Raw genomic sequence first — 12,307 nt, 5'->3', positions numbered from 1 at the left:
TCTGCATTATTCTGTATTTTGCAGTATTAAACAATGCATTGTGGGACATATGCAGATTGTGGGCTGGGCCAGAGTTCAGCCCAGGGCCCGCCCCTTTTCAGGTGTGTATTCCATAACCTCCCCTCCATAACCTCCCTGCCCAGCTGCAGAGCACCGGACCGCTCAGACACGGCAGAGAACACTAGTGCATCTGCTATTCTGCTCTTACTACAACCAGAAAAATGGTACCAAAATGCTTTTGAATCAGTTTCGTTAGTTTCGTTAGAGTTTATTTGGTGCAGTGTTTGAAAGATTAAATGGAATAGATCTCCACCGATGTTGGCCAGATGTCAGTTGCATCATCAATTCCAGTAATGACAATGTCAACCTACCACATACATATATATATACTTTAAATAGCACTTTTTCAACAGTTGTTGTCACAAAGCAGCTTTACAAGTGTCCGAGTCCTAGCCCCCAGTGAACAAGCCAAGGGCGACAGTGGCAAGGAAAAACTTCCTAAGGGCATGATGAAGAAACCTTGAGAGGATCCAAGACTCAGGGGGGGAACCCATCCTCCTCTGGCAGACGCTGGGCACCAACAACAATTAGAGAGATACATAAACAAAGAAATGATGGGAATGATAAATAAATCTCATCTTTGTTTGTATTTATATACATGTGTTCTCTATGTAATTTTTATTCAGTCCAAGACTTCTTGATGGTCAGTAATAGTAGTCCAGGGCCATGGAGATACAGCCATTGCGGCGGAGAATTCTGGGTGGTGAGAGGGGCCAGGGCAGTGGGTTGATCCTTCATCCATGGCTGGTTAGACAGGGCTGTGGGTTGATCCTTCATCCATGGCTGGTTACGTAGGAGGTGGCTGGCCCAGAGTGAATATCAGGGAAGACTCGTCTCTCCTCGTCTCAGTATAATATTTAGGAAGGTAAATTTATCCACAATTTCTTTACCTTCTTCCTTCATCAACAAGCATAACTAAACGTGGAAACGCTTGCTGTCCCTTGTACAGACTTTATTCCACTGTGATCTTCTGAAGTAACTATAACAACTTCCAATCAGAAGCTTCAGCTGTTAACAAGCAGATTTTAGTATGGAACAACCAATAGCCAATATGGACCACATTTCCACGCCTTTCCCCCTAAGACACGACATACATCTACAATAAAAAAGACTAAAACATAAAAACAAATATATAAATTACAAAATAATATTCAGAGATGTCTTTTCTTTCTTGTTCTGGTGTACATTGATCCTGTCACTAGCATCACTCAGTTGTGATATAAACAAGTTATAAACATGTTCTAAACACGTTATAAACACGTTATGACATGTTATGACATGGTACACATGGGAAATAAGCAGTACTGTACTATATAATAATAATATTTAATCCAAAGTCTATAACGCTGTCATTTTAAGGATTACTGGAGCAATTGGGTCTTTGTCTTTATCTTCTCTGTCATTGGCCAGCGCTGGGTTGTCATGCATGTCCTTCTCGCAGTCCTTACTCACAGGCCCCACCCCCTCATCGCCATTGGCGATCTGGCAGCATTTGCAGCAGCAGCAACAGTGAGCAGTAACCGCGGTGACCACCCTGTCCCAGGGTTCCAGCGAGCGGGCCCAGAGCGGCAGGAAGTCCCAGGAGCGCAGACAGGAAGGAAGCACGTGCGGCCAGCGAGACCGCAGGACGTTGACGCAGATGACGAAGAGGAGCAGCAGGACGGCGGGCAGCAGGACGCCGAGCAGGACGGGCCAGCCGGCCAGGGACAGGCCGAACACCAGCAGAGGCAAGAGGAAGAAACACAGCACGATGTAGCAGACGGCGAACCAGCGGTAGCGTGCCGTCACGCCGCCCAGGGCCTTGGCCAGCAAGATGGGCACACGCATGAAGGGCAGCAGGTACCACAGCACGATGCCCGACATGTTAAAGAAGAGGTGGACCAGGGCGATCTGTGGGTGGAGGAGCAGCAGGGTGAGGAGAGGGTGTGTGTGTGTGTGTGTGTGTGTGTGTGTGTGTGTGTGTGTGTGTGTGTGTGTGTGTGTGTGTGTGTGTGTGTGTGTGTGTGTGTGTGTGTGTATGTGAGAGTGTGTATGTGTGTGTGTGTGTGTGTGTGTGTGTGTGTGTGTGTGTGTGTGTGTGTGTGTGTGTGTGTGTGTGTGTGTGTGTGTGTGTGTGTGTGTGTGTGTGTGTGTGTGTGTGTATGTGAGAGTGTGTATGTGTGTGTGTGTGTGTGTGTGTGTGTGTGTGTGTGTGTGTGTGTGTGTGTGTGTATGTGTGTGTGTGTGTGTGTGTGTGTGTGTGTGTGTGTGTGTGTGTGTGTGTGTGTGTGTGTGTGTGTGTGTGTGTGAGAGTGTGTGTGTGTGTGTGGGTGTGTGTGTGTGTGTGTGTGGGTTCTACCCACCTGTAGTGAGCTTGACAGTTTATCTCCCGGACTGGCTAAGGCTGCAAGTATAGCAGTGGAGGTGGTACCGATATTGGAGCCCAGTGAGAGAGGATAAGCTCTCTCAATACTTATGACCCCGATACCTGTTTATAACAAGAACACACACACACACACACACACACACACACACACACACACATACACACACACACACACACACACACACACACACACACACACACACACACACAAACACGTCATGAAGTTATCTATAGAAATGAAAAAATATATATCAAAATGAATTTTAATTAGATTTTTAGGTTTTTGTGGTTTTATGTGATCTGATTTTAACATCACTGACTTGAAACTGAAGTGAAAAGGTAGTGGGATTTGAAGTGTTCACTACACTTAAATTCTACATTATTCCTCAGTAAACATCCAGGCCGATCGTTATATACATGAGTCCTCACTACACACATGGGGCCTCACTACATACATGGGGCCTCACTACACACATGAGTACTCACTACACACATGGGGCCTCACTACACACATGGGGCCTCACTACACACATGGGTCCTCACCACACACATGAGTCCTCACTACACACATGGGGCCTCACTACACACATGGGTCCTCACTACACACATGGGGCCTCACTACACACATGGGTCCTCCCTACACACATGGGTACTCACTACTCTCATGGGTCCTCACTACACACATGAGTCCTCACTACACACATGAGTCCTCACTACACACATGGGTACTCACTACACACATGAGTCCTCATTACACACATGGGTCCTCACTACACACATGGGGCCTCACTACACACATGGGTCCTCCCTACACACATGGCTCCTCACTACACACATGGGTCCTCACTACACACATGGGGCCTCACTACACACATGAGTCCTCACTACACACATGGGTCCTCCCTACACACATGGCTCCTCACTACACACACATGAGTCCTCATTACACACATGGGGCCTCACTACACACATGGGTACTCACTACACACATGAGTCCTCACTACACACATGGGTCCTCATTACACACATGGGTCCTCACTACACACATGGGTCCTCACTACACACATGGGGCCTCACTACACACATGAGTCCTCATTACACACATGAGTCCTCACTACACACATGGGTCCTCACTACACACATGAGTCCTCACTACACACATGGGTCCTCACTACACACATGAGTCCTCACTACATACATGGGTCCTCACTACACACATGGGTCCTCACTACACACATGGGTACTCACTACACACATGGGTCCTCACTACACACATGAGTCGTCACTACACACATGGGTCCTCACTACACACATGAGTCCTCACTACACACATGGGTCCTCACTACACACATGGGTCCTCACTACACACATGAGTCCTCCCTACACACATGGGTCCTCACTACACACATGGGGCCTCACTACACACATGAGTCCTCACTACATACATGGGTCCTCACTACACACATGGGTCCTCACTACACACATGAGTCCTCACTACACACATGAGTCCTCACTACACACATGGGTCCTCACTACACACATGGGTCCTCACTACATACATGAGTCCTCACTACACACATGGGTCCTCACTACACACATGAGTCCTCACTACACACATGGGGCCTCACTACACACATGGGGCCTCACTACACACATGGGGCCTCCCTACACACATGGGTCCTCACTACACACATGGGTCCTCATTACACACATGGGTCCTCCCTACACACATGGGGCCTCCCTACACACATGGGTCCTCACTACACACATGGGTCCTCACTACACACATGAGTACTCACTACACACATGAGTCCTCACTACACACATGGGGCCTCCCTACACACATGGGTCCTCACTACACACATGAGTCCTCACTACACACATGGGGCCTCCCTACACACAGGGGTACTCACTACACGCATGGGTACTCACTACACACATGGGTCCTCACTACACACATGGGGCCTCACTACACACATGAGTCCTCACTACACACATGGGGCCTCCCTACACACATGGGTCCTCACTACACACATGGGTCCTCATTACACACATGGGTCCTCACTACACACATGGGGCCTCCCTACACACATGGGTCCTCACTACACACATGGGTCCTCACTACACACATGAGTACTCACTACACACATGAGTCCTCACTACACACATGGGGCCTCCCTACACACATGGGTCCTCACTACACACATGAGTCCTCACTACACACATGGGGCCTCCCTACACACAGGGGTACTCACTACACGCATGGGTACTCACTACACACATGGGTCCTCACTACACACATGGGGCCTCACTACACACATGAGTCCTCACTACACACATGGGGCCTCACTACACACAGGGGTACTCATTACACACATGGGTCCTCCCTACACACAGGGGTACTCATTACACACATGGGGCCTCACTACACACATGGGTCCTCACTACACACATGGTTTTTTTTAGCTAAGATACAAACAGGCCTGCAAACAAATGCAGATGTCATTATTTTGGATGTACTGATGGATGGATGGATGGATGGATGGATGGATGGAGAAGCTCACCTACTAGAGGTGTAATGGCGGAGGTGAAGACCGAGCTGCTCTGAACGATGAAGGTCATGACTGCTCCCACCAAGATGGCCAGGTATCCCGTCAGCCACGCAAACGGAAACGGGAAATCTGCGCAGGAAAGCCCACGTCGATCAGACGCCTTGCGTCTCACGTCAATCGGAGGTCTTACCTCTCACGTCAATCTGCCCTGACCTGTGTTGATGATCTTCTTGATGACGGTGGCCACCTGGCCCTTGAGCAGGGAGTTCAGAAGCTTCACGATGAGCACCAGGCACGTGCACAGCACCAGCAGTGACATGGCTAGCAGGATCAGGCCCACGGCCAGGTCCGAAAGGTCTGTGCTCACAAAGATATGACTGCCTGTGGCCATGGAGACGGGGGCGGAGCAAGAGAGAAGGGCGGGACACGGGGGAGAACAGGAATGAGAGAGGCGGAGTTATGGTCCGTTGAGTTCTAGAACACATATTACGTTCTAGAACTCTGGTCGCTATATTAAGTTCTGCATTTACAGAAGTTCTACTTGTGAGTGCAGAGCACACGTGTTTGGGGATGCTGCTGTGTTTGGTGATGCTTGCAGGGGATCTAACTCACATTTCTGAATGTTTATCGTCTCTGACACATTCCTCCACTCCCAGCAAACGTCTCCAGTGCAGTTGAGTATGGTAGAGTTCTGCAGGGACTGTACAATTATAGTGTAATCAAAAAATTATCAAATGACTAATATAAATGTTGAATTTCTCAGTTAAATAACTAAACTTTACCTATCAGTGTTACAGTGTTATACTATTTCTGTATATATTTTAACTAATATTAAGGATAATAATTAAGAATGTAACTAATATAACTACATAACTAATATTAAGTATATTATGTATATAACTAATATTATATATTATATAACTAATATATAACTAATAATATATATCTAATATTAAGAATATTTAGAGTTACTGTGTTTGTCGACGTTCGGCACCATATTTTGATGAGACTTTTATTCTTGGCGTCTGGATCTCCAGTAGCAATACCACTGATGACGGACTCATCCAGCTGCATCACACACACACAGAACCAGCATCACACACAGAGAACACACATCACACACAGAGAACACACATCACACACACAGAGCACACATCACACACACACAGCACACATCACACACACAGAACACACATCACACACAGAGAACACACATCACACACACAGAACACACATCACACACACACAGAACCAGCATCACACACACAGAACACACATCACACACACAGAGCACACATCACACACACAGAGAACACACATCACACACACATTACACACACAGAGCACACATCACACACACAGAACACACATCACACACACAGAACACACATCACACACACAGAACACACATCACACACAGAGAACACACATCACACACACAGAACACACATCACACACACACAGAACCAGCATCACACACACAGAACACACATCACACACACAGAGCACACATCACACACACAGAGAACACACATCACACACACATCACACACACAGAGCACACATCACACACACAGAACACACATCACACACACAGAACACACAGAGCACACATCACACACACAGAACACACATCACACACACATATATAGATGCACGCACACACACCTGTATGATGGCGTGTGTGAGCGGGTCTGTGATTACGTTGAGCAGGGCGGGGGCGTTGTCTCCGCCCTCCAGGTGGAAGGAGCTCACGATGAGCTCCGTCAGGTAGTACAGGTAACCCGTAGCAGCTTCCAAGGGCAGCAGCACCAACACAGACAGCCAGTTGAAGAAATCGTGCACCGTGGCCCCCGCAAACGCCCTGCGTGCAAACCCAGAGGGATGTTACACCAAAACAGGCTCTGCGATTACCAACGTTACAGTTTGAGTAATGCCAAGGCTTTAGATTTAGAGCGCTAACCACGCACACTAACACCTAACACACGTTACTGTAACACATTTATTATAAAGGTGGGATTTATCACTTCCCACTACATTTGTGATTGGCCCAGTGAGGATTGTTAAAAACTGTGTGTAAGTCTTTAAAACATTTTAAATATGGTAAACAGAAACGTGACTGTGTGATGGACATAGGCATAATCCATCCCTAAACACAGAGAACTCTACACTATTACAGTTTTTCTCGATTGTTAACACACTAATGCTGGTAATTGAGACACAATGACCACAACATGTAACTATTGCACCAACCCCCTGAACCAATTCTACTAAACTACAAGCACAATTCCTGCTTTACACTCAAATTGCAGTTCTAAAACACACTTTTTTCAAAACACTACACACAATTTTCTGCATTTGGCATAATTTTCATGAAGAAAATCTCTTGTTTTCACAAGGAACACACTGTTATTCAAAATTCTAAAGTTAATTGTCCTACTATGCACACTGACTCATCATATCAGCAAACACCTGTCACACATGTGTACAACCAGCAATCAGAGCTTTAGCATAAAATGGCAAAAGCTCTTCTGTTGGTGGTGAGCTCTTCTGTTTTGGAGCAATGGATGCCAACAGCGGAAACAGAGGGAGAGCCAGAGGAGTGAGAGCAAGAGGAGGAGGACGAGGATGAGGAAGGCCAAGGACCGTAATCTCTGATGAGATCCCAGCCACTTTGGTTGACCATGTGGTCTATGGTCTAACAATGAGGGAGGCTGGGCAAAGAGTACAGCCAAATGTGAGTAGGTACACTGTAGCATCCATCATCCGGACTTTCCGTAATGAGAACAGGTAAGAAATCAACTCTCAGTAGGAAACTGCAGTACTGCATATCAATACAGTACTCAATGAGTACAGTATTGCCTGTGGACTGTTCTGTAGGACTGTAAATATAAAGTATGTTTCAAGTATTTGGGAAATGTATTCCTACTTTGTGTTCCTACACAGTATTTACAGTATTTTACTATTTGTATTGCAGAACTGAAAGGTTACCAACATGAGGTGGACGGAAACGTCTTTTGTCTCCTGAATAGGAAACTGAAATCCTGAACATGGTCCTAGAAAATAATGCCATAACATTATGGAAAATACAAAGAAAAATAATAGAAAACAACGAGATATTTCAAAATATTGATAGGGTGAGATTATCAACGCTGGACCGTGTCTTGCGCAGAAATAATTTGTGGATGAAGCAGGTCTACAGGGTGCCTTTTGAACGCAATTCAGAAAGAGTCAAAGAACTGAAATATAACTATGTGCAAGTAAGCCCTATACAATCTCACAACTGATGTATCCCCTCAACACTGTATAAATTATACATATTTCAGTATTGTAATCATAATGATTGTGCTTCACAATAGTGACTCCTCCATGTCTATTTCTGATACTGTCATGTGTGTTTCAGAGAATCTTTGAGCTAGAGGTAGATGCAGTGGACCACCAATTCATCTTCATTGATGAGGTTGGATTCAACCTCACAAAAAGACGAACGAAGGAGGGGAAGGAATATTATTGGCCAGCGTGCCATTGTATGCAACATAGTTTTTTTTTACTGTAATTGTAACTGTATATAGTAAACTCTTCTGTTGTTGTGTATGTAGACCACTGTATGTGCAACTTTGTGTTGGGTGGGATGTACACTGTGTACATTGCTTTTGTGGGAAAAAATAAAATATATTTGTTACTGTATATGTGTGTTCTGAGTATAAAAACACTATTCTAAAATATTTTACAATGCACTTATGTATTTCCTGTCTGTAGTAAGTGTAACACTGCACAAAAAAGGCCTAAGTCATTATGATGAATGAAGAAGAAGTGTTTTCCATTCATCATAGTGTTTTACATTGAGCACATCAGTGTTCAACCAGTTGTTATAAATGTCTATTCATATGATGGTTTGTGTGTGTCATCTGAGAACAAAATACCATTTTAAGAAGATATAATATTGTTCTGACTGTAAAGTTTCATTTTGAAAGAGAACTGAGGGGTTTTGCCCATTGTGTGTGTGTTTTTCTGATTTGTGTGTAGAGTTTTGAGAGTATGAGGCATGCTTTCAGACAATGTGTGTAAACAATCGAGAAAAACTGTAAACACATTAACCCAACAAAGTTAATGCACTGGTGCCGTCCAGGAAGGGTTTGAAAACCCAACCATGCTTGTTTTAAAAGTTCCGCTCTAAATATGAATAGGAACGTATTAGCCACCATTGATCTATTTCTTCATCTATCTGGAGGTGTGTTGTATCTACCACGGCTTTGAGGTGGCCCAGGAGATCCCGTCTCACCTGCGGAATGTGTCCCTTTCTCCCGCCTGGGTCATCGCCACCAGCGTGTTAGTGACGGACGTCCCGATGTTGGTACCCATGATGATGGGCACAGCTGTGGAGACCTGTAGCACTGTGTAGGTAGAAAAGTCATCATCATCATCATCTTCATCAGTGTCACCACCATCATCACAATAATCACCACCATCACCACTATCACCATCATCGCACCACTATTATCATCACCATCATCACCATCTCCAACATCATCACTATAACCATCATCATCACTCCGCCAGTGTAAACATCTCCAGCATCATCCTCATCACCACCACCTTTGCCCTGGTGCAGGACTGTACTTACGTCCTGAAGACACCATGCTGACCACTATAGAGGAAGATGTGCTGGAGCTCTGGACCAGCAGGGTGACCAGCACACCGATGACCAGCCCAGCAAGAGGGTTCGACAAGATCTCGTTGTCCTGGAAGATATCTCCAGCAGTCTTACCTAGCAAACACATACTGTTAGGTGAAGCTGTGTGTGTGTGTGTGTGTGTGTGTGTGTGTGTGTGTGTGTGTGTGTGTGTGTGTGTGTGTGTGTGTGTGTGTGTGTGTGTGTGTGTGTGTGTGTACCTCCCACAAGCTGGAATGCTGAGCTGAGGACATCCAGAGAACAAACAAACATATACAGCAAACCCAAGAGGACAATCAGCTTCCCTACTGAGAGGACCACCCTCAACACCCTTCCCTTAGTGTCCAAATCTGAGAGAGACAGACAGAGAGATTCAGAGAGAGATGGACAGAGAGAGAGAGAGAGAGAGAGAGACAGAGGCAGAGTGAGACAGGGAGTGAAACACTTTGCTGGAAACACTATATGAATACTTGTAGTGAGAAGGCTACATTATTCTGAAGAGAAGGCAGAGAGGTTCTGATTGTGGTGTCTGATTGTGGTGTCTGGTGAGGTGTCTTGTGAGGGGTCTGGTCGTGGTGTCTGGTCATGGTGTCTGGTGAGGGGTCTGATTGTGGTGTCTGGTGAGGTGTCTGGTGAGGGGTCTGATTGTGGTGTCTGGTGAGGTGTCTTGTGAGGGGTCTGATTGTGGTGTCTGGTGAGGTGTCTTGTGAGGGGTCTGGTCGTGGTGTTTGGTCATGGTGTCTGGTGAGGGGTCTGGTGAAGTGTCTGGTCCTGGTGTTTGGTCCTGGTGTCTGGTGAGGTGTCTGGTCCTGGTGTCTGGTCGTGATGTCTGGACACGGTGTCTGGTGAGATGTCTGGTCGTGGTGTCTGGTCGTGATGTCTGGTGAGGGGTCTGTTGAGATGTCTGGTCGTGATGTCTGGTGAGGGGTCTGGTGAGATGTCTGGTCGTGGTGTCTGGTGAGGGGTCTGTTGAGATGTCTGGTCGTGATGTCTGGTGAGGGGTCTGGTGAGATGTCTGGTCGTGATGTCTGGTGAGGGGTCTGGTGAGATGTCTGGTCGTGGTGTCTGGTTGTAGTGTCTGGTGAGGGGTCTGGTCATGGTGTATGGTTGTAGTGTCTAGTGAGGGGTCTGGACACGGTGTCTGGTGAGGTGTCTGGCCGTGGTGTCTGGTCGTGGTGTCTGGTGAGGTGTCTGGTGAGGTGTCTGGTGAGGTGTCTGGTGAGTGGTCTGGTCAAGGTGTCTGGTCGTGGTGTCTGGTGAGGTGACTGGTCATGGTGTCTGGTGAGGTCTCTGGTGAGGTGTCTGGTTGTGCCGTCTGATGAGGTGTCTGTGCTACCTGCCCACCCCACCCCAGTGTCTTGTAACTCAGGCAGGTCCCATGGGTCTTTCTTCGGCTCAGCCTGGATCAGGTCTGCTGTGGAAACACCAGGGCCAATGCAAACATTCTGAACTGAGGTGCACACAGACAGGTGGACAGGGAGAGGCAGACAGACAGTCAGTGAATGTTCTGAAACAAGCACACATGAAGTACACAAGTACACAAATACACAACTCCCATACCGTTAAGCTCATTGGTCTGGTGATCCAGAGAACTTTCCTCAAACTCTGACCAGGGTGCCATTTTCTGCACACACACACACACACACACACACGCACACATAAATGCATGCACATGCAACCACACACTCATAAATACACACACGTATACATAACAGAATGAAAGCACACGCTTTCACTAACGATTTCATTAACTGTTTGCTCTCCTTAAAGGTACATCTGATCATCTCTTATCAGTCTTTTATGAAGGTGTTGTTTAACTACAAGGAACTGATGTAATGAACAGCGGAAGATCAAAGGTGCATCATACATAGACAGATGAAATATCATAGAAGAATGTTATGATCAGAACTGCAAATAACACTCCACATTCAAATAATGTTCTACGCTCAAATAACGTTTCACACTTGAACACAGATGATCTCAAGTGCTTCTCTCTTCTCGAGAGTGGGAGAACGTGAAGAACTTCACTGTGGTTTCACCGTGGTTAAGGGCAACACTGTTGCGATTGCCTGTATCATAGTGTGGCTTTGCCAAACAACATAGTCGGTACTCCAAGAAGTGCAATTGAATCAAAACAACTCAAAAACGATTTAAAATAAAATTCACAAGAAAGGATGAATGAATGAATGAATGAATGAATGTTCAATTTATATAGCGCCTTTCCGAATTCCCAAGACGCTTTACAATTTAACACAGTTACAAGTCACAGACAACCAATCACACACCGGCGAGAAGCGGCAGCCAATTGCGCACAGCGTACTCTCTACCGGGATCCACAGCCCCCTGGGGGACTGAATGGGGTGCAGGAAGGGGAGAGAGGACAGACCCTAGTGGCAGAGCACCATCCACCACTGGACATACAAGCACGCACACACACACTCAGACACTACTTTTTATTGAACAGAGAAACACAGACACAAACTCAGGGAAAATTTGTCAGGGATTGCCCATTTACCTAACCTCCACGTTTTTGGACTGTGGGAGGAAACCGGAGATCCCGGAGGAACATATACTGAAGGTTCTGATACACCATAAGAAAAATGGTCACTTGGATTTTAAAATATTAAATTCTTTTTATTTATTTATTTATTATTTAGT

The 12,307-nt window shown here is 46.1% G+C and overlaps 1 protein-coding gene across 1 annotated transcript; it reads right to left on the bottom strand.

The window, feature by feature from the left end:
* Positions 1–1,123: 1,123 nt before the first annotated feature.
* Positions 1,124–9,990, bottom strand: slc34a2a (solute carrier family 34 member 2a). The gene is made up of 10 exons (XM_077013549.1): positions 9,871–9,990; positions 9,602–9,745; positions 9,260–9,371; positions 6,646–6,841; positions 5,950–6,045; positions 5,590–5,677; positions 5,191–5,358; positions 4,990–5,106; positions 2,403–2,527; positions 1,124–1,950 (listed from the first exon to the last, which is right to left on the bottom strand). Exons 1-10 carry the CDS (start codon positions 9,920–9,922, stop codon positions 1,399–1,401), a joined length of 1,650 nt encoding a protein of 549 aa, XP_076869664.1. The 5' UTR covers positions 9,923–9,990; the 3' UTR covers positions 1,124–1,398.
* Between the last annotated feature and the right edge of the window lie 2,317 nt (positions 9,991–12,307).

This window comes from Brachyhypopomus gauderio, chromosome 1 (genome assembly GCF_052324685.1).
Source record: "Brachyhypopomus gauderio isolate BG-103 chromosome 1, BGAUD_0.2, whole genome shotgun sequence".
Taxonomy (NCBI): Eukaryota; Metazoa; Chordata; class Actinopteri; order Gymnotiformes; family Hypopomidae; genus Brachyhypopomus; species Brachyhypopomus gauderio.
This window is presented reverse-complemented; position numbering and strand designations above follow the sequence as displayed.

What these genes read in the sequence shown, in the direction of transcription:
- slc34a2a (XM_077013549.1), bottom strand. Translation starts at nt 9,922, where the DNA reads ATGTTTGTTTGTTCTCTGGATGTCCTCAGCTCAGCATTCCAGCTTGTG. An exon ending in CGCCATTACACCTCTAGTAG is followed by an intron (nt 2,528 to 4,989) that starts GTGAGCTTCTCC and finishes TGTTATAAACAG; the next exon opens with GTATCGGGGTCATAAGTATT. An exon ending in AACTGTCAAGCTCACTACAG is followed by an intron (nt 1,951 to 2,402) that starts GTGGGTAGAACC and finishes CTCCACCCACAG; the next exon opens with ATCGCCCTGGTCCACCTCTT.